The 22,813-nt window shown below is 35.9% G+C and overlaps 3 protein-coding genes across 12 annotated transcripts; 1 reads left to right on the top strand and 2 right to left on the bottom strand.

Annotated features, from left to right (window-relative positions):
- Positions 1-350: 350 nt before the first annotated feature.
- On the bottom strand, positions 351-10,985 carry LOC125259077 (alcohol dehydrogenase class-3-like). Of its 2 annotated transcripts, none has more exons than XM_048176450.1 (10): positions 10,921-10,985; positions 6,649-6,724; positions 6,452-6,553; positions 6,150-6,300; positions 5,762-5,849; positions 5,440-5,659; positions 5,074-5,334; positions 3,848-3,980; positions 3,491-3,629; positions 351-489 (listed from the first exon to the last, which is right to left on the bottom strand). In XM_048176450.1, exons 2-10 carry the CDS (start codon positions 6,664-6,666, stop codon positions 366-368), a joined length of 1,236 nt encoding a protein of 411 aa, XP_048032407.1. In that variant the 5' UTR covers positions 6,667-6,724; positions 10,921-10,985; the 3' UTR covers positions 351-365. The 2 variants fall into 2 exon arrangements, with proteins under 2 accessions (XP_048032407.1, XP_048032408.1); XM_048176451.1 differs by lacking the exon at positions 351-489 and adding an exon at positions 3,119-3,362.
- LOC125259075 (alcohol dehydrogenase class-3-like) lies at positions 6,285-16,190 on the bottom strand. Of its 8 annotated transcripts, none has more exons than XR_007182718.1 (11): positions 16,043-16,187; positions 15,750-15,820; positions 13,930-14,031; positions 13,578-13,725; positions 13,331-13,418; positions 12,842-13,061; positions 12,476-12,736; positions 12,157-12,289; positions 10,921-11,059; positions 6,452-6,553; positions 6,285-6,300 (listed from the first exon to the last, which is right to left on the bottom strand). XR_007182718.1 is itself a non-coding variant. In XM_048176445.1 (11 exons), exons 2-10 carry the CDS (start codon positions 15,765-15,767, stop codon positions 6,682-6,684), a joined length of 1,152 nt encoding a protein of 383 aa, XP_048032402.1. In that variant the 5' UTR covers positions 15,768-15,820; positions 16,043-16,187; the 3' UTR covers positions 6,493-6,553; positions 6,649-6,681. The 8 variants fall into 8 exon arrangements, 7 of the variants coding, with proteins under 7 accessions (XP_048032402.1, XP_048032400.1, XP_048032401.1 ...); XM_048176445.1 differs by lacking the exon at positions 6,285-6,300 and adding an exon at positions 6,649-6,724 and having other exon boundaries at positions 6,493-6,553; XM_048176447.1 differs by lacking the exons at positions 6,285-6,300; positions 6,452-6,553 and adding exons at positions 7,817-7,952; positions 8,399-8,430 and having other exon boundaries at positions 16,043-16,188.
- A 240-nt stretch (positions 16,191-16,430) lies between these two features.
- On the top strand, positions 16,431-22,057 carry tmem144b (transmembrane protein 144b). 2 transcript variants are annotated; one of them, XM_048176452.1, is made up of 12 exons: positions 16,431-16,606; positions 16,774-16,899; positions 16,977-17,099; positions 17,173-17,272; positions 18,282-18,362; positions 18,899-18,977; positions 19,107-19,180; positions 19,411-19,529; positions 19,614-19,733; positions 19,944-20,041; positions 20,134-20,191; positions 21,717-22,057. In XM_048176452.1, exons 1-12 carry the CDS (start codon positions 16,543-16,545, stop codon positions 21,842-21,844), a joined length of 1,170 nt encoding a protein of 389 aa, XP_048032409.1. In that variant the 5' UTR covers positions 16,431-16,542; the 3' UTR covers positions 21,845-22,057. The 2 variants fall into 2 exon arrangements, with proteins under 2 accessions (XP_048032409.1, XP_048032410.1); XM_048176453.1 differs by having other exon boundaries at positions 16,438-16,606; positions 20,134-20,187.
- Positions 22,058-22,813: the final 756 nt, after the last annotated feature.

The raw sequence follows: 22,813 nt of genomic DNA, 5'->3' as shown, positions 1-22,813 counted from the left end.
GGTATGTAGAATCTCATTTCTTGTACAGGAAGGTTTTTCATCCTTAAGGCTATCAGAAGAAATTATAGAGATATTATATTGTCAAAGACATGAAAAAAATGCCTTATCACTGGAAGATCCGCTCACAACATTGCATGGTGACCAAGGCTGTTTTGCACTTTGATCAACGGCACCGCCACCTAGCATTGTCGTACATTCAAACGCACAGGTGCACCCCCACACACATTAAATATAATAATTAAGGTAGAAATCTTTTGATCCACATCTAAATATTGAGGAAGGCAACTCAGCCCCTTTGACATTTTTTCTCTTCCAGGCTATATTTGCTCAGCAATATTTACCTATGCTGGCATTTCCGTTGTTTGTCAATTTTCCTTATGAGGCTGTCGTGTCTGTCGGAATGATGCGCGGTGCTGACTACACATTTGGCAGGGTAAATGCCTGATATTTGCCTGGACCAAGCTCATGTGAGAGGAATATGTCTCATATCTGTCATGGTAAGCACACAGGACAAATCGTTATTCTTCATTAGTATCTGATACTCCATTGCTTTATTTGACTTTACCTTCTATTTATATGTCAATCACGTTGATGAAAAGCACACAGGGTAGCTCGATCAAAGGTCACCACATTTACAATAGACTTATTTAAATTGGCATGGAATCATATTTGAAGTCAAATATAAACTTTTAATTGAAATAAAATATATATTTGTTCATTTAGCAGGCACTTTTACAAAACATATATATATATATATATATATATATATATATATATATATATACACACACACACACACACATATATATATATACGGTAGTATATATATATATATATATATATATATATATATATATATATATATATATATATATATACTACCGTTCAAAAGTTTGGGATTTTTTAATGTTTTAAAAGAAGTATCTTCTGATCACCAAGCCTGCATTTATTTGATTAAAAATATAAACAAAAACAGTAATATTGTGAAATATTATTCCAATTTAAAACAGCTGTTTTCTATGTCAATATACAATAAAGTGTAATTTATTCCTGTGATCAAAGCTGAATTTTCAGCATCATTACTCCAGTCTTCAGTGTCACATGATCCATCAGAAATCAATCTAATATGATGATTTGATGCTCAAGAAACATTTATGATTATTATCAATGTTGAAAACAGTTATTTACATTTTTATTTCATGATGTTGTGATGAATAGAAAGTTCAAAAGAACAGCATTTGTCTGAAATCTAAATCTTTTGTAACATTAAACACTACCGTTCAAAAGTTTGGGGTCAGTAAGAATTTTAATTTTATTTTTGGGGGATAGAAATAAAATTAATCAATACTTTTATTCATCAAGGATGAGTTAAACTGATCAAAAGTTACAGTAAAGACAATTATAATGTTAAAAAATATTCTATTTTAAATAAATGCTGTTCTTTTGAACTTTCTATTCATCGAAGAATTTTGAAAAAAAAAAAAACTGTTTAAAATGAACCCGAAATAGGTTGGAAATTAAAAATCAGACACATAATTACTAGAGGCAACAATAATAATCAAAAGGTGAACATTTATTAATAATTAAATAAATGTTTATTGTTTACTTACTATTCATTAAACTTAATAATAAAAGTTAATTTATTAAACATATTGATAAATTTTAATTTCAAAACCTATTTTGGGTTCATTTTAAGCAAGCAATACATTCATTTTTAAACAATAATTGAGTTAAATAAAACTAGCAGGTTGGGCAAACTTAACCCAACCTCTGGGTTTGTCCATTTTCAACCTAACTTGGGTTGTTTTTAACCCAGCATTTTTTAGAGTGTATCACCAATTCGTTTAGACAAACCACTTCAAAAGAGTCATGTAATGTACTGAACCAGACATAACTTATGTTTCTAAACAATCAACAAACTGTACACACGTTTGTTTGTTTTTCTCGTTTTTTTTTTCTGTTAACACATTGTCAAGATAAATAACAGTGTAGAATTTCACAACACTACCCTCTACTTCTAAAATAAAACTGAAAAAAAAAAAAAAAACTACATGATTTAAAAATACTAATGCTACTAACTCAAAACTAAGAAATGTATATTTGGTAGGCCACTACTGATTCTGCCCACTAACTGAAGAGAAGCAGTCTGAATGGTCCACTTGATTAAATTACATTTTGTGTTAATTAATTGAATGAAGTTAGATTGTCATTTGAGAAAAGCTTCAAAAAGTGAGCTATCTCCCTGTACAATAGGCTATAACTTAGTAGGCCTTTGTCCTCGACAAAATTCCCTGCATCTACAAATGAGCGCAGTGAACAAACACCTGTCGCTACTTGTCTTCTATCTTTTGATGTCTCAATTTTTCAGTGATCTTTCTCAGTTTCAATAGAAAGAGAAACAAAAAAATCACAGCTTTGAATCTCTGATTGATTGCACAATATAGCAGGGGGTGGGGTAAACGTGAGGGAGACTTTGCTTCATTTTTCCATTTTACGTAAAGATGGAAAAGGGGGAGGGGGATCTGCCAAGAGTATTCATTTGATCTGAATGGAACTACAATTTATTCCTGGACAGCCATCCCAGTTCATCATGGAGAGGCATTCCCAAGCCAGCCTTTTGTCTCTGGTTCTGACAGGCCACAACTGCTATTCTAACCCTCAAGAGCATGCTATATTAAATCAATATATAATATTACCAAGGTCAAAATGCAACCCGTGATCAGCTGCATGTTTCCCCAACCCCTAGTGACACGCACCCATCCATCTCGCTATGACAAAATTCTTTCTATTTTACTAGAGGCTTCTCACACAGCATGTCCTACTAGAAGACAATGAAGGCTCAGATGATAATATTATTGTAGTTGAGAACTGGTGGATAGTGGTTTCAAAGGGAAATGGTACATGTTTAAGAGAATGGAGTCCTGGTGGTTTGCTCTGTAATGATGTGGAACATAAACACAAGAACACAGATATTTAGCCAAGCCTCAGTGAAATTAAATACAGGTTAGAGTCAAACTGATGAAACTTTGTCTTCATTCAGACACTACACAGAAAAGGATGTTTTGTAGTACAAGATTGCCATCTACTGGTAAAAGTAATATACAACCAAATCAAATGCTTCAGTTTAAGCTTTATTGTGTGAAACATTTAGCAAGTGGCAATGTATATTCCTTGAGAATATAAGCATTAAACAAACATTTTAGCTCTGCAGTACAAACTGTATGAAATTATACTGTACACTGCATTATGACAACATTGATTCTTCTCCCCTGGATGTAATGTAAGAAACGAAAATAAACACTGTCCTGTTGGAGGAAGAGAGGACGCTACCTTCATTTCACATATTGATCACTGTACGAATACTGAAAAAGAGAAAGTGTACATTAGCATATATTATATAATTATCAGTCAATGTAAAGACTTCTATGTGTTGTATATGAAAAATGTTATCAGCACAACACAAGATCTTTAGTAGATTCACAGAACTAACCTTTTTCCGGTGATCATGAGATCGAAGGCCTGGTTAACCTGATCTAAAGTCAGTTTGTGTGTCACAAACTCATCCAGCAGAAGCTTGCCACTCATATAATCCTGCACCAACTTGGGCACCGCCTCAACACTCTTCCAACCTGTCAATCAGATAGGAAGAACAGAGAAGTTACTTAATTTTTTGCAGGCATCTTCCACCCAAACAAATCAGATTACACTAATAAACAGTAAAATTAGAGAGGACTGTAAAATGATTAGACCTAATTCTCTATATCACATCAAACTGGTACTGCACCTGCAACATACACATCAAAACATGACCATGAGTGATATTTTAATTGATCGGGCATGCTTTTACCGCCAAAATAGGAGCCTTTGAGAGTTTTTCCTAGTAGAATATCCTCAGAGACCAGAGTTAGTTCCCCCGTCCGGGTCCAGCCCACTATCACACAGACTCCCCCTGCAGGACTGCACGCTTCCACAGCAGCCCTCTGATTGTACGATAAGATTAATTTATTTACATATGAATCTAGATCAGTAATGTTTTTCTATGACTATGTGGTTTGCAATCTTTGACTCTTTGACAATTAAAGTGTTCCTACTTCCTAGAAATAATAATAAAAAAAGCTATATAATAATGACAATGATAAAGATATAGTTTTAAAAAGTGTTGGGGATAACACAAGTAACTTGAGTTACGTAATCAGATTACTTTTTCAAGTAACCAGTAAAGTAATGCATTACTTTTTCATATGTTGAGAGAAATAAAGTGCAAAAGTGTTGCATGCACTGTTTAAACATGATGGTTATTTTAATTCTAGACTAAATGTGAACATGCATTTACTCATCTCACTTGCACGAAAACATTCAGTATTCCTCAAAATGCATAAAACAGTGAAATGCAATCTCAGAATTTTCCGCAAACCTGTAATAATTAACTATATTAAATCACACAGATATACTTTATGTATTTAATCTCACTTTATTAACCAATGTCTTTTCTGCTGACCTTTAATGATCTAATTCAACCATACTAATAAGCAAAAATTACTTTAGTTTAGATTTAGAAATAAGAGTGTTGAACTTCCTTCTCCTGTATCCTTATGCATTTCCTACAGCCTATTCATTTCACTTTTGGTGTGAAAGGGCCTTAACATTTGCCAAAAATAGAACTTTTTTTGTTATCAAAAAACAAACAAACAAACCCAGCCCAGGTGAGAAAAGTAACGCAAAAGTAATGTAATGGATTACTTTTCATAAAAAGTAATTAAGTAATGCAATTAGTAACTTTTTAGAGAGTAACGCAATATTGTAATGCATTACTTTTAAAAGTAACTTTCCCCAACACTGGTTTTAAAAATCGTTCTAAATTCAATTTTTTTCAGCTAATGTGTGATGAAAACATTGACAACCAATCAGAATCCATCCTGCTTTAAAGAGCTTGAGCATTTAAAGCAGCAGACAACATAACTGCTGCACGGTTATCATAAACAACGTAACGATAATCATTGGTGTGGATGTTAATATAGTTATCGCTCTAGTTATCTTTACACTTATCATTGGTGTGAACGGGCCTTTACTTACCATGACACCCACGTTCCCCACACACTCAAGAGCGAAGTCAACGCCACCATTAGTCAGCTCCCTCAGCACCACCTGAATTGCTTTATTGTGGTCTTTCGGGTTCACAAACTCAGTGGCTCCAAATGTCTTGGCGATCTCAAACTTGTCTGGGTTGATGTCAACGGCGATGATCCTGGTGGCACCGGCAGCCTTGCATCCCATGACAGCTGCCAGTCCGACAGCTCCCAAACCAAACACCGCACATGTAGAGCCAGAGTCTACCTGGGAAAGACAATGCCAAACTATGACACGGTACAAGCTGGTGGGATGTTATTTTTATTTTACGTATCGCCTTTTTGCCGTTATGCCAGTAGAAATCACACACACATTGCCTGTGTTCACTGCTGCCCCATATCCTGTAGATACTCCACAGCCCAGCAGACAGACTCTGTCCAGAGGAGCGTCTGGGTGAATCTTGGTGACGTTGTCCTCTGGCACAACAGTATATTCAGAGAAGGTGCTGATACCAATAAACTGATGAACCTGCTGATTCTTACAGGTGATCCTGCTAGTGCCGTCTGCAAGAACACACTGCTGAGTTTTCTCCCTAGGAAATAAAGAGGTTTTAAATGGAAGTGATTTATTTTATCAACCACCTCATTAATCTAGTCTATGAGTTTAAGAGAACTTTAAAATCACAATAACTCACCAGTTTTTGGTGCAGAGGTTTGTCTTTGGACTCAGGCAGCGTTCACATTGTCCACACTGTGGCACGACTAGAGGAATAACTTTATCTCCTGTAGATAAATGGTAGAATGCAGTGTTTTAAATTAAAGCAAAATTGTTTATTTATTTATTATTGTATCTTTTATCACTATTAATCTATTTATTTGCTCTTTATACATGTTTTTGTTACATTTTTGTACACATGCATAGGCTAATAAAGACAAAAGGACCAAGAAAAAGACCATTTACAATTCAGTATTCAAATATTACAGAAGTCATCACTGTCAGTTACATTTTAAATAAAGAAAATATCAATGAGGGATTTTTAAATTATATTTTAACATATTTATATGTCTATACTTTTTGTTTACCTTTAGACATCTTTGTGACACCTGGACCAACACTCTCCACCACACCTGCCCCCTCATGCCCCAAGACCAAAGGAAAGGGTTGGGGATTCATAGTTTTACCAACCTCATGCAGGAAAGTCCAGTCTGTGTGACATACTCCAGATGCTACAATCTGACAAGGGTCAATTGAAAGTCATTGGTCTGATACATAAATAGCACTTGGCCATTGATACCACATCACAATAACATATTTATGCAAGTGTACATATATGCATTGTATGTAAACAAACATGGCCATGGGCAAAGGAGTGTAACGGACCTACCTTAATTCGTACTTCATGTGCTTTGGGAGGGGCAACCTCCACTTCCTCAATGGAGAGTGCTTTTCCGGGTTCCCAGGCCACTGCTGCCTTGCACTTGATCACCTTATAAAAATAAATAAACATTTAATTTCATAGTCCTAAAAACAGCATTCTTTGATGAGAACTATCTGATGATTCTCTTTCCCTTATGTCCTTACCTTGCCCTCAGTTTCCATGATAACTACACACTTTTAATACAATGAATTGTTTCCAAAGTTGCCAATAAACAGCCTCCTAAAAGAACATGAATGACAATTAAAAAGCTTGAAATTGAGTTAAAGTTTGTTTTTTCAAGGGGCAATACAGAAATGATTTTACAGAGAAGGAAGCTATTATGGATTGTTACCCTTCAGACTTTATCACCAATGGGTTTAAATGATGAAGCGTCATTTAAAGTAATGTATTTTACAAAATAATGGTATTTATATTTTATATGTATGCGTTTATGTAAAATGTAATTTTCTATGTGATTTTATTGATATAATGATAAATTGTGTCATTAATTGTTATTGGTGGTGATTTTGTATGATGTGCTCAATAAACGCAGTGATTGGTCATGTTAAATTGGATCATCTTGTAATTGTCTATTTGTGTATGCCCTCATGAAGGTCATGGGACCGAAACAATGTGCTTACTTAAGTATTTTTTATATTTTCTGTTAAGTACAGATAGTGTGCAAGATTTTCTTGTTTTTTAAAATATTTTTGGGTTATTTATTACACTCAGGTGTTCAAAATTAATGAACATGAACCATATCATACATTAGTTAAAGCCTGGATAGTTATCTGTGCACACATGCATGAGGTTGCATTTATGGCAGTATATGTTTTTCTCACCCTTGTGTGGTGTCGCAATAAGGAAGTATGTAAGTGCACTATATCATACTTCATATGCATTCGTTTTACATTACAAACTATGGAGCACTTTTCATAGCAGAATGATGTTTTGAATATGATTTTAGAAAACAGTACACATTTCATTTCATTTAAAAACTTTATTTTAAAACCAGTTCAAGTATAAATCATTGCCTAACATTATCGTACTCACACTATACTAAATATTTTTCAAATTAATTCACACTGAGGAGGATTGTGACATACCTCAAGGCTGTAAAGTATTTTTGAGTAGTTTACCATATTTAAAACACATTCAATAAATCAGATGACTGCATGCACAGATTTACAGTTTGCATATGTTTGTATTCTATTAATAACTTACATTCAGAGCTGTTTTTGTCAGGGCTCGGGAGAGGACCTGCTGGTACTAGTGTACTTTGTACTAGTGAACAGCTGCTATACGGTTATTCAAAACATGTGTTACTGAATGATTGACCAATCCAGCAGCTGAAGAAACTGCTGCCTGCATGTGATTGGATAACCCACAGATAACTATGGGTCAACCTTCCTCTTCCCAACAGCAGAAAAAGCAAGCCCCATGGAAATTGCAAGCATGCCATCTACTGCTAATAGAGAGAAGATACAACCAAATCAAATTCAACAGACTTGGCTTTATTGTGTGGAACAGTTTCTGATCATAACAGACACATTCCTTGTATTCTCCTTGAGAAAATAAACAAAGTACAATCAATGCTCTACTCAGTGAATATGACTTTTCCTTTCCTATACCTATACATTTATATCATTGTGCCTGAGCTATAGCTACTGCATAAGTGAAAAGTGACCTTTGGGTTAGCAGATACAGGAGTTAATCACTGTCTAAACATAGCCCTATCTCTCTTTTCCTTTGTACATATTGCAGAACAGTCTTTTATACTAGTTTGCCAAGCTTATGATGGCAGTTAACTGTCAAGATAACAGCAAAACTAATTTCTTAAACTTGTCACTTCCACTTATGACATTGATTCAGCCTTGAAATTGTGTGTTCCGTTTGAAGGATATTGGGAATCACCTGCATTTCACATCTCAATCACTGTCCGAATACTGAGAAGAGAAAATATCAAATTACATTTAGGTTTTTAAAAACTATATTTTGCATTTCATGCATAGATTTGTGGAATTTGATGCTTGCTGTAGATTAGATTTATCACTTCAAGAGTCAGCATGAAATGCATGAAATGAAAATTCACGCTATTGTATATACTTAGATCTTATTGTGAATGATTCATCCATGTATGTCTTTTTTATCTCATCATTTATAATCAAAATGTAATTCAATCTTCCTTTTATAAAATAATTGGGCTGTCCCTGACTAAAGATTTTTCTAGTTGACTATTAGTCTTTCATTTAAGCCATTAGTCAACTAATCACACGTTTATATTAATTTAATTACTTAAATATATACCGAGGAGAATACTAAACCATAATGCACATTCAATATATATATAGGCGTAATATAGCTTGACGCAAAGCACTGGCAAAAGTAATGAGTATGAATGTGTTGAGAAAAAAAATATCAAGGAGACATTTTATTAGTAAACCAGTGTTTTCTGAGTCATTGTCGGCTTGTTGTTGCTGCTGCCTCACCATCTCTGCAATATAGTAAACACACCTATAGAGAGAAATGCACCTTTCATTCATATGGATTAAATAAGAAGAGAGTATTTCTTTTTGAATTATTTCTTCTCTCCAGTTCAGGGAGACCGAGATGGTTTTCTTTATGTTACAAAGGCACAATGTTTTCTTGTTATTGTAAATGTACACAAATAAAAGTAGTTTCGAATGATAAATTACTCTTATCTGTATGACCAAAAACGTTTGGATTTCCTGCACAACATACTGTAAATACCACAAGGACTCGCCGTTAATGATCTGTCCCTCACAGACTGCCTGACTTCACCACAAGGTTTTTTTTTTTTTTTCTGCAACTAACCAACTAACCAACTAATACAATTTTGGTCGACTAAGCCTCTTCTAGTCAACTAACACTTAGTCGACTATTAGGGGCAGCCCTATAAAAATATATGAACATTCTGATTATGCTAAACATATACAGTATATTGTATATGTACACTGCGTTCCAAATTATTATGCAATTGACATATCAGTAAGATTTCAGTACAATAAACATTCAGATTTTAGTTTTTCTAAGAAAATGTTTGTTTGTTTATTTATCCATGTCTTTTTAGATAACTGGGATCAATCTCAGACAAAATAATTTGCCAGATCTATGGAAACCCTACTTAGAGGTTGTTCCACATTATTAAGCAACTCACAGTTCTCATGCAATATGGGGAGGAAGAAAGATCTTTCTGAAGATGAAAAGCATGAAATGGTCCAATGTTGTGCAAAAGGCATGAAAACAACTAATATTGTGTGAAACTTAATGGAGATTATCGAATTATCATAAGATTTGTGAGTGATTTAGAGCACAGCAGAACTCGGTCAGATAAAGGCTTATTAATGAAAGTTCCTGTCAAAAAAATGTATTGTATTAAAAGGGTGTAGAAATACATTTTCAAACAGTTTTATTGGTGTGGTGTTTTTTTGCAGCATGGGATAGTGCATAGTGCATTGTACAAATAGTGCATTGTACTATACACTATCCTCCTTTTTATACCATAGCTGAAAATGGCCAGTTATGAACTCCACATATCTTGCAAAAGTCATTTTAATACCCTCTATCTCATTTCCCAGTATTCCAGCCCAAATCATCACCCACCAGCTCCTTGCTGACGTCGCAGTCTTGTTGGAACGTGATGGCCATTCACCAACCACCAACCACCTATTAGTCAGTGAATAAAACTATTTAAAAATGAGTCTTCATGTATTTCTAAACCCACTGTAAATGTTTCTCTTTGTGAGGTTTGGTTTGGAGTGGCTGAAATGCATCTTTAAGCACAACTGCCAGCCTGCATGGAGAGCTTCTTGAGACTCCAGAGACACCAGCAGCTTCAAATACCTGTTTGCTGCTCAACACTGGCTTTTTTTATAGCTGCCCTTTTAATACAATTCATTTTTTTGACAGGAACTTTCTTCAATAAGCCTTTATCTGACCGAGTTCTGCCGTGCTCTAAATCACTCACAAATCTTACGATAATTCGATAATCTCCATTTCACACAATATTAGTTGTTTTCATGCCTTTTGCACAACATTGCACCATTTCATGTTTTTCATCTTCAAAAAGATCTTTCTTCCTCCCCATATTACATGAGAACTGTGACTTGCTTAATAATGTGGAACAACCTCTAAGTAGGGTTTCCATAGATCTGGCAAATTACTTTGTCTGAGATTGATACCAGTTATCTAAAAAGACATGGATAAATAAACAAACAAACATTTTCTTAGAAAAACTAAAATCTGAATGTTTATTGTACAGAAATCTTACTGATTTGTCTCTTGCATAATAATTTGGGACGCAGTGTATATTGCAAAATAATTAAGCATATGAGATGAGCAACGTTTTCTAGTGTTTTTTTCATCACACAACAAATCCATGATTGTGTTCATTAGTAGATGCAAACACAACTGACCTTTTTCCAGTGATCATGAGATCGAAGGCCTGGTTAACCTGATCTAGAGTTAGTCTGTGTGTCACAAACTCATCCAGCAGAAGCTTGCCACTCATGTAATCTTGAACCAGTCTGGGCACCGCCTCAACACTCTTCCAACCTGTCAATCAGAAGGGTAATTACTGTAAAATTATTCATTTTTCACGTTTACTATCTAAATCAGTGGTCGCCAACCCGTCGATCTTTATCACTGTTCCAGTAGCTCGCGAAAATAACAGAAATATGAGTACAAAAATAGCCTACATTACATTTCTCAGTCTTTGTACTGTATTTTTGTATTTATTTTTCTGTTATTTTCGGGAGCTACTGGGACAGTGATAAAGGTAAACAGCCCACATCATGTCCGAGTCTGTAAACGGCCGTAAACAAGAGGCCAGAGACGCTGAAGACGGACCGTAAACAAGAGGAGAAAATTCTGTAGCAGGCAGAGCAGCTCACTGTTCACGATGCTCGAAATATAGGAAGGAAATATAAATATTGAATTAGGGGTGAAGGGTTATATGAATGCATCTCTAAAAGGAATTACTGTCTTCAGAAAAATTTCGACGGCAACGGCATTTTATTTTCATCTTACCTCCGAATAAAGTAGCTAATTATTAGCGCAGTTCAGCTTTGTTTACAGCGGTAACCAAGGAAACGCTGTATCACTGCTGCTCCATAAGCGCCACCAGCTGTCAGAGAGTGAATTTGCGTCTCATTCAGCCTGCTGTTTTTGTTTCATGCATTTTTGTGTAGCATATAATTTCACAAAGATAAAGTCAGACCGTTCTGTTTTTGCTTTAAATCTTGAAATTAAATCTCAATTAATTCAAATAAAAAACAACTGCTCATGCAATGTGATAGCATCTTTGTTTGGATTGTGATTAAAAAGCAGTGGTTCCCTCTAATTTGGAATGGCTATGTATTTTTGTTTATAATAATAATAATAATAATAATAATAAAAATATCTGCAACCAGTATCAGAATCGACCAATTTGCTTGTAAAAATAAATAAATAAATCAGAATCTAAATTGGCCACGAAAAAAACAACAACAACAAAAAACTAAATACAATCTGGTCTGTCTTTTTCTATCAAGTAGATCTTGTCTTTCATAAAGGTCGAGGTTAGGGATCTTGGGCTTAAAAAGGTTGGTGACCACTGATCTAAATAGTTCATATTACACTAAATACAGGGAAAGTTGCCTTGGAGCATTTACCTCCAAAATAAGTGCCTTTCAGAGTTCTTCCTAGCAGGATATCCAGGGGGGCCAGAGAAAGTTCCTCCACCTCAACCCATCCCACAATCACACAGACTCCCCCTGCAGGACTGCACGCTTCCACAGCAGCCCTCTGGTTAGAGGAAACTGCATTAGTTCCATTAAACACAGGGCACATACAGTAAATTATTTTCTTCTACATGGCAACTTGACGTGCATATAAAAACAACACTGAATTCAGAACATCTTTGAAAAATAAACAGCTTTACTAATAAACCAGTTATTGGAATAATAATACACACTGATTATTGGTACATACCATGACACCCACATTCCCCACACACTCAAGAGCGAAGTCAACGCCACCATTAGTCAGCTCCCTCAGCACCTCCTGAATTGCTTTATTGTGGTCTTTGGGGTTCACAAACTCAGTGGCTCCAAATGTCTTGGCGATCTCAAACTTGTCTGGGTTGATGTCAACGGCGATGATCCTGGTGGCACCGGCAGCCTTGCATCCCATGACAGCTGCCAGTCCGACAGCTCCCAAACCAAACACCGCACATGTAGAGCCAGAGTCTACCTGGGAAAGACAATGCCAAACTATGACACGGCACAAGCTGGTGGGATGTTATTTTTATTTCACGTATCGCCTTTTTGAAGTTATGCCAGTAGAAATCACACACACATTGCCTGTGTTCACTGCTGCCCCATATCCTGTAGATACTCCACAGCCCAGCAGACAGACTCTGTCCAGAGGAGCGTCTGGGTGAATCTTGGTGACGTTGTCCTCTGGCACAACAGTATATTCAGAGAAGGTGCTGATACCAATAAACTGATGAACCTGCTGATTCTTACAGGTGATCCTGCTAGTGCCGTCTGCAAGAACACACTGCTGAGTTTTCTCCCTACGAGGCAGAGAAAAATGTCCGTGAATGTCAAACATATTTTTGCAAAAATGGAAATTTTGCATTACAATATTAAAAAAAGGTTTCATGACTTCTTGAATAACCTTTTTTTAATGAATAATACTCTGTTGTGCAAAATAAATAAAATTAAAAATAAATGTAATAATAATGAATGATCATTCCAAATAAAACAGAAATGCTAACTGCTGTCAATCTCAATTCAAAAGCTAATGTTAAAAAATATAACAGTGTTTTTCATTTATTCTAACCAGTTTTTGGTGCAGAGGTTTGTCTTTGGACTCAGGCAGCGTTCACACTGTCCACACTGTGGCAGGAACAGAGGAATGACTTTATCTCCTGCAGATATATGATAATGTTATAATGTTTACACTGTTATCTAAAATGAAGTGATTAAGATCATGTAGTTGAGAAATCAGAAATCCATTTCCATTTTGTAAGCATTTCATATCTTGTTAGAAGTGAGAATCATGTGTTAATGATTTTTTTTTGGTTTACCTTTAGACACCTTTGTAACTCCTGGACCAACACTCTCCACTGTTCCAGCTCCTTCATGTCCCAGGATTAAAGGAAAAGGCCGTGGCTTCATTTTGGCAACATCATACAGATAAGCCCAATCAGAGTGGCACACCCCAGATGCTGCTATCTGACAAGGATTGATAAATAGTCATTGCTCAGTGAAATAAAATAATGTTTGGGTCTTTAAAAGCACAATAATACAATTTTTTTTTTAAAAGATTAAAAAAAAAAATCCCTTATTCTCGGGTGTTTTTTTAAGTTGTCTTTTATTTTTGTGTAAGTCTACATTTAAACTATAACTAGCCAAACATGAAGAATATAACGGTCCTACCTTAATTCGTACTTCATGTGCTTTGGGAGGAGCAACCTCCACTTCTTCAATGGAGAGTGCTTTTCCAGGTTCCCAGGCCACTGCTGCCTTGCACTTGATCACCTTAGAGTATAAAAGTAATACTACTTTTAAGTAGTCACAAGTAATAATACTTTTAATTAAGTATAAAATAGCAATGCATTGAGCAAAAATGACAGATAAGACATTTATAATGTTACAAAAGATTTAGAGGCACAATATGTAATTTTTCGCCACTAGAGGTCACCTATTCAAAATAAAGGCGTAGCTTGATGATGCCGAGATTGAGCACGGAATCATGGAAGTCGTCTTCACCTCATGTCCAGGGGAAAAGAATCCGAGAGGACTCGGGCAGAAATCATGGTCATGGATTATTAACGGTACTGTAGTATGAAGCAGAGCAGGGCCGAGTGTTGTTAGAAGTGAATGAGGCCGCTGGAGCAATTACTAATGAGAGACGAGTGTGACACATGGCTCGAGTTTTATCAACTTTTATTATGCCACAGTCGCCGCTTCCGCTTCCTCTGGTCAAGCAAATGTGGGGTAATGCAGTGCTAGTTATCATATTAGATACATTTGAGTGTGTTGAAAATGAGGTTATAACGTTACTCTGTGCGTTCGCTCTGCGGCTGCTGAGACACTTGTTGCACAACGCAGTAAGCTAGATATTAGAATATCATATTAATGCTGGATGGCTTGTGTTGCTAAAAGGCATGCAATTACTTTTAAAAACATATTGTATGATGAAATGCTGTTACTAAAAAGCTATGTTAGCCACTTGACAAAATAGTGTTTTTCTCTGAAGCATAATAAAAACATGGTACTTGCGGAAAATCAAGAAAACGAGATTCAATAAAACTAAACATAGTGAGCTATTTAACAATGATTAGTTTTTGGTCTATAAATGTATCCAAACAGTTGTTCCCTTGTCCAATAAACATATAATATATTAAAGCATCTTTGGTGTTCCTAGGGTTTCTACAAAAAAAATCTGTAAATTGAGGGTAACGCAGGCATGACGTCACTGATAGGTGACGCAATGACAAAGGTCGTTACACTAGTTAAAATAGAGTGGTGCATGTATGACATCACTTTGTAGGCCAAAATGCAGAAGTGAGTTAGCATTTTAGCACTTGCGGTTCCATCGCCCCGAAGTCAATGGGTTTTTTGAATGGGATTTTGGTTAAATGGCTGAAAAAAGGTCTGTGGTGAACGCAAGCTCAAGACAGTTTCACGTTTTATTCTACGACATAAATTGCATCAGTATTACCCCACTTTTTTTAAGCTGTTATGTGTCTTGAAAAAGGCGGTTGCTAACAAGTGGCTAACTTGGACTACACAGGCAGTCGGGGACATTAAACGTCATCACTCTGAGAAGGTAAGCTTCTATATATATTTTATTTATATATTTTATTTTTTTTTTATTTTTTTTTTTAAGCCAAAAATATTACATATTGTGTCTTTAAATTTCAAATAAATGCTGTTTTTTTTTTTTTTTTTTCATCAAAAAATGTATCATGGTTTCCACAAAATGTCAGCATTGTTTCTTGAGCACTTTCTTTAGCAATTATTTCTGAAGCATAATGCTGTTGTTTAAAATTGCAATAATATTTCACACTACTGTTTTTATTGTGTTTCTGTATGGCTGAATAAATGCATCCTTGGTTGAGCATTAGAGACTGTTTTCAAAAACATAAAAAAAAAAATCTTACCGACCCCAAACTTTCGAAAGCTAGTGTGTATGATATGAGGATTGAAAAGTTGCTACAATATTACATTTTCATTTCCTCTTATGTCCTTACCTTACCCTCAGTTTCCATGGCAACCACACACTTTCGATACAGTGAATCTTCCCACTGTGATCTTCTGTGTGCTATTGACAACGTTGCAGAAACAGAACATTAATGGCAAGTAAAATGCTGAAACAAAAGCAGAAATATTCTGCTGATGATTATATAAAAAAGTACTCCAGTACGCTAGTAGCCTATGCTTATTTCTAGCAAGCTCATTTATAAAAACATGACATTTTAACATTCAAAAAGACATTAATTGCAGGAGATGCATGTTACTATATTATATTATACTCTAAACTCACTCAATGATTAGTGCTTTTATCGGGGTTCAAGAAAGCGGTGTTGTTGGTACTTCTTTTGTGCTTTGCATATTCAGAATTTGGGATGTTTGCCAAACATCACATGATTGGCTCCGTCATTCTTCGGCGCAACGGTGGCGGAATCAAAACAAGTTGGAACGTGTTCTCCATCTAGTGGACTATTTGGATACTACGTTCAATTAAAACAAAATTAAATCACCCCAAAATGTCGTTTTTATTCACCCTCAGTTGAATTTCTTTCTTTCTTTTCTGGAACGCAAAAGGAGATGTTAGGCAGAATGAGCCTTAGTCGCTATTCACTTTCCATATATGATAAAATGACAGTGACAGTAAATGGTGACTGAGGCTAATCCCTTTAAGAAATATAAGCACCTCCCCACAATACGTTAGTAGGGCCAATTAATGACACCTGGATTACAACAAACCTCCACAACAACAAATGTAGTGCTTATACCCTGAGTGAAGTGGAAAAGAGGAGACTGATGGCTTTACTAGCTGTAATTGTGCTTTTTGTTATAAGATGCTGTAGCACATTGTCAGCAGAAGGTAGATTAAATATTAAAAAAAAGTTAAATATTTTGATTTGACAACATGCCTTTTTATCCCCTCTGGTAGTGTGGATTTGAAAACTGCTTTGTTTGGAAAGTTGACAGTTGTTCTGTTATAGACAATTAATATGCTTAGATAACTTTTAGTTTTATTTTTATACCTAGAGCCCACTCACTCCTCTAATGAAGCCAACAGTACAGACACCACCTATGGCTTTGTGGCCTGTGTGTTTGCAGTGCTTTTGTATGGAAGTTACTTTGTTCCTGTTAAAACGATAGATACCGGTGATGGTGAGGAGTTTAACTGTACTTTTACCCTTCACACAAATATGTGACCAACCTTGTCTTAAAATCTGCTGTCTTTACAGGAATGTTTTTCCAGTGGATTTGCTGTTCAGCTATTTGGCTTGTTGGACTGGTTGCTGACACATTGTTTCACCCCTCCAGAGCCCATCCTGCAGCTATGCTTGGAGGAGCACTTTGGGCCACTGGTAGTGTATGTGTGAGTGAATAAACATGTGTTTAATATATACAGATGTCATTTATAACAGATTTACCTCTCAGGAAATATAACAGCTGTCCCAGTTGTTAAGTTTATTGGCCTTGGACTTGGAATTTTGCTTTGGGGATCTAGTGGATTGCTAATTGGATGGGCAAGCTCAAGGTAAGCTGGCTTGACGTTTGACAGAAGGGGCTTATAGGGATGTACTGAACTTCCGGATGTAAAAATTTGGAGCATTGAGTTTTATGCTGGTCTAGGGCTGCATTTCCCAAAAGCATTGTGAACTAAGTTGATCGTAGAGAACCTTGGTGGCAGTGGTCTCCACGATCAACTTGGGCTCATGATGCTTTTGGGAAATGCAGCCCAGGCTGATAAATGGAGTTCTAGTTGAATAGAGTGAACAGTTGTATTTTTTTTTTTTTTAATAACATTAAGAAAGATGAATAGTGACTGTAACAAATGTATTGCTCATTGTTAGCTAATGTTAGTTAATGCGTTGACTAATTTTAACTAGTGGGACCTTTTTGTATAGGGTTATTAATGTTTTTAATTGAAAGCAGAGGTAAACTTGCCTCTTAAAGGGTTAGTTCACCCCAAAATGAAAATTATGTCATTAATTACTCACCCTTATGTCATTTCAGACATGTAGGACCTTTGTTCATCTGAGCACAAATTAAGATATTTTTGATGAAATCTGATCGACACATCGACAGCAATGTCATTGCACTTTTCAAGGTCCAGAAAGGTATTAAAGACATTGTTAAAGTAGTCCATGTGACTGCAGTGGTTCAACCTTAATGTTACGAAGTGCGCAAAAAATAAACAAAAATAATAACTTTATTCAACAAGTCTTCTCTTTCATGTCAGTCTCCTACACTGTTCATGTAGTAAACGCAGTGCAGCGCTTCCGGGTTATACATCAGAACGCTGGCTCGTTATCACATGGTCTATTTTAACGATGTCTTTACTACCTTTCTGGGCCTTGAAAGTGGTAATGACATTGCAGTCTATCCAGAAGGCCAGAAAGCTCATGGATTTCATCAAGAATATCTTAATTTGTGTTCCAAAGATGAACAAAGGTCTTGCGGGTTTGGAATGACATGAGGGTGAGTAATTAATGACAGAAATTAAATTTTTGGGTGAACTAACCCTTTAAGTCATTCCTTTCAAGGTTTGGGTGGTTTGGGCTGCATCCAGAGGAAGTGTCCAAACCGATACTCAATTACTGTGGAGCTGGCCTTTGTCTGCTAAGGTAATGGGAGAGGTGTTTCGTATGTGTGTTGTTTTTTTTGGTTTTTTTTGGTAATGTAATGGACTACCTTCAAATGCACACGTCAAGATGATGTTTCTTTGACTAATGAAAACTAAAGTTTTACAAAGTAACATTATGTTCACTCAACTTAGAAGGTGATTTTAGTCCTCAGAAACCCTCACCCATGAAAAGCAAATGCTGCGGGCACACTTCTTTAATATGGACAGACAATATTTCCATCCCCAAAAGATTTCTAGTTCACTTAGGAGTTACACCTCACAAAGATCCTTTTGAGATCGAAGTGCTGCTGTCTTACTCGCCTAAAAATTTCTCTGAAATTGAAAATGCAATATATTGTGTAAGGCAAGATAAACCTCCTCCTAAGACCTGAAGTCACGTTGTATTGGATCTACAGTTTCATCTGATTTTATGGGATAAAACATCCTTCCGTTTTATTTATTGTGAGCGAAAATCCTTTGGATTAGGGTGTTTTTTTTTTTTTTTTTTTCCATAACACAGTCATGTCTTTGTTTCAGTGCCATCATATTCTTCTTTGTGAAAAGTGATGTTCAGAAACGTACATCTGAATCCATGCCTTTGTTGATTGATGATAGGGTAAGTATGTTAGGGCTTTTCCACATTAAGAGCTTTTTGGATGTAATGTAGAATATTTAATGTATTTTGTCTTGGATACATGCATCTTCGCTGACATTTTGTGTGTGCATGTATTCACACTGTCTTTAGAGGTTGAATCCAGACAACACAAGCCCCAGTGATTCATGGGTGGATACAATTTCACCAAAGAGCAAAAGAGTGTTGTAAGTATCTGCAGGCCTTCCAAGTTCCAGTCTGAAGTTTTCTTCAGACACATTTCTGGTTCTTCAACAACACTACTGGAATGTTTGAGGGCTTTTTTCTGTGCTTGCGTGTGAGTGTGTGAGAATTTTCAGCTTTATATTTTCAGCTTTATACTCGAATATTGTAAAATTTCTGGAAGAGAAACATTAAATATATGGAATATTTATTTTCTGATATCCTCTTGTTGCAGTGGCTGCATCTTGGCCGTATTTTCAGGTGTCCTTTATGGCTCTTCTTTTGTACCTGTTTTCTATATTAAAGTTCATGCCGCAACCAATTCAAGTATGTTCACTGGATCCAGTCAGAATGGTATGTTATGTTTGTGTTACAGCTTAATGAGATGTTAAAAAGCATTTTACAGGCTATTCTAACATGTTTTGCCATCCATTACAGAAATTGACTACTGCTTTGCCCATTACAGTGGAATTTTCCTCATGAGCACAGTGTATTTTCTTAGTTACTGTGCAGTCATGAAGAACAGGCCTCGGATCTACCCCAGAGCTATCTTACCTGGTAATTAATGTGCATTCCATTCTATCATCTTTATATTAACTAGGATGCAACACCATTTGTGGTGTGTTGCAAAGCAACTATTATTACAGGTAAAGATTACGGTCAGATGCTTGACACGATACCCCTGAAAATATTCCCCCAGAAATTCTATCGCTTTCTACTGAATATTGAGTTCTGCATTTCTTAACTCATGTAAAATCTTCCATGCAGGTTTTCTGAGTGGTTTGATGTGGGGATTAGCCACATATGCCTGGCTCATGGCAAATTACTACCTTAGTGCAGTGGTCACATTCCCTATAATTAATGCTGTAAGTATGGCACAAAAGAAAATCTTTCATGTTCTCATTCACCTTTCATTGAAAATCGTATGTAATGACAGTGTGTTCAACTTTGATTTCAGGGTTTTGGCTTAGTAGCTGCTCTGTGGGGAAGTGTGATATTTAAAGAGGTCAAAGTAGGTAACATAAAGCTATTTGTATTCATTCAGTATTTTAGATGGCATTTTTATTTGACCTAGTTTGACACTTTTTGTTTTTCAAATGAACATGATGAATATTTATGTGTTGATTTAAATCTGCAGAAAACACCTTGCTTAACCCTTAAATGCATACCTCGGGTCTTTAGTGACCCGGGACATCATTCACTACCCTCCTCCTTGTTCATTTTTTAAAGTTAGACATCAACCTTCCTGGTATTCCTCAATCAATTTATTATAAAGAATATAACAAGAAAAAAATCATAAAATTATAAAAGAATGCCTATTTTTGTACTAATTTTATTGTAAAAATTGTATAGGGTCGCTAATGACCCAAGGTGTGAATGAGTGTACGTATATTTTTTTTTTCTGCACAACAATAGTTGAATCTTAGATGACGGAATAAGTGCAATTCACCTTTGCCACCTTGTGGAATAATGTCTGATACACAATGCTGAAGTGACAACTCATTCAGACAGAAAACGAAATAATAAGAAAAACATTAAATGGCTCAGCAATTTACTGCAGAGCAAGTACTGAACGCAGTCAAATAGGACTGTAACTCTTACTGGATGGATCTGGTGAAGCTGTTAGTGATCAAAATATTGATTTTGAAGATAGTTGAAAATAATATAATTTTGAGAATACGTTTGAGATTGCGAATGGGCTCATATTCGTGACCTCAAACATAAAACTAGCCCATTATTTGCTGAATTTACTGGGAAATGAGCTCTGACGAGGACAGTGATGATGAAATAAAACATCTGCTCAAACGGAGCCCTTTCAACCTCCAAAATGTAACAACATATGCTTTATTTTATTCTTCTGTAATTGTTACTCTAATATCAGAGGGGTTTTATATCATTGCGACAGGTAGAGATCCTTCTGTGTTAGATATATGTAAGAATGATTGGTGAAACAGTCATGCATTTAAGGGTTAAGATGAATGTGCTGCTTTTCATTAGTTTTGTAGTTTTTGTTATGGTGAGCAATTAGTAAAAAAAAAAATGCACCTCTTGATGGAAATAAATGTTATGTTATTTTCATCAAGAGGTGCTGCTTTTTTTTTTTTTGGTGAAGACCTTGTATTGACAAATGCAAGAGTCAAACACATCCCAAAGACTTTCAATGAATTTAAGGTCTGGACTCAGAGGTGCCAATTCATGTGTGAAAATGATTCTTCATGCTCCTCCCAACCGTTCTTTCACAATTTGAGCCTGATGAATCTTGACATTGTCATCCTGGAATATGGTCATGATGCGTCTTCCTACATGCTTGTTTAAGAAATGAAACGCACTCCATCAGTTAGGGTTAGAAGAACTGTTGCCAAACACAACATGGTAGAAACATAATAATCACTACAATAATGATCCAATCATAGACTCTTAAGCATTTGTCGTGTGTGTGTGTGTGTGTGTGTGTGTGTGTGTGTGTGTGTGTGTGTGTGTGTGTGTGTGTGTGTGTGTGTGTGTGTGTGTAGGCCAGCCTAACTGATTTTCTTTCCTCAGGGTTGTGGGAACTTGCTGTTGTTCGCTCTGGCATCTTCTGTTGTTCTGGCAGGCTCCCTGTTAACTGCTTATTCAAAGATCTGAGTCTGTACGTTACCACAAGGTGGCAATGGTGGATCAGGTTTTAAACCAATGTTCCTGCCAAAATGTGCAGTCACTGAACAGTCTTATCACCTTGAATAAGGCCTCTGCAGTTGCTTAGTATTCCTTGATGTAATTTACACGTTTCTTGCTATTGCATTTTAATTGCTGCCAAAATTAATTCTAGATTTTCTGTAAGATCACAAGTTCACATTTGAATTAAACAGTTTCCCCTTTCTGGCAATAGGGCTATGTATGTAGATTTGTGTTTGTGTGTTATGTATTCAACGGAATCTGCAGCTTTTGAGCAACCCACACTTCTTGACCAGTAAATGTGTAATGTACCAATCGCTCCAGTGAGACCCTCAGCAGACAGACTGACAAAGATTGGACAAACACTAATAAAAGGGTGTGTTTGTGTGTGGTTCAGGTATATCCTATGTTATGAGGACAATATCCCCACAAAGATGGCAATATCCAAAATCCTTGTGGGAACATTTTTTTCGTGTCCCCATGAAAAGCATCTTATAAATGTGAGAAACAAGTGATGTTTGTTTTTGTTTGTTTGTTTTTGAAAATCTAACCATGTAGAAAGTTTTCTATGATGGGTAGGTTTAGAAATAGGGGATAGAATATACAGTTTGTACAATATAAAAACCTAGTGTGTGTGTAATACGTCTAGATTAGAATACAGTAATGCATTCCATACCAAAAGGACAACATAATACTGTTGCTACCTGTCCTCTTTACTGAAGCATATCATTATTAGATGTTACTGCTTCATATTCACACCAGCAGATTCAAGTACAAAATGTGTCAAAACAACATTGTTTGCAGGCAGATGTGCACAGGAAATTCCTGCTGGAATATGCTATTGTAATTCAGTTTTAACATTTTCCTAAAAGACCTGGTTAATGACCTTTCCTATTTTTGTAATTTATCATCTGTTGGGAGGGGGGGAAAACGCCTAAAATGGTTTCCTGTATTAAGAGTGCCTCCTACACAGGCCAAGCTAG

This window comes from Megalobrama amblycephala, linkage group LG23 (genome assembly GCF_018812025.1).
Source record: "Megalobrama amblycephala isolate DHTTF-2021 linkage group LG23, ASM1881202v1, whole genome shotgun sequence".
NCBI lineage: Eukaryota > Metazoa > Chordata > Actinopteri > Cypriniformes > Xenocyprididae > Megalobrama > Megalobrama amblycephala.
The sequence above is the reverse complement of the archived record's forward strand: the minus strand, read 5'-3'. Positions and strand labels throughout refer to the sequence as shown.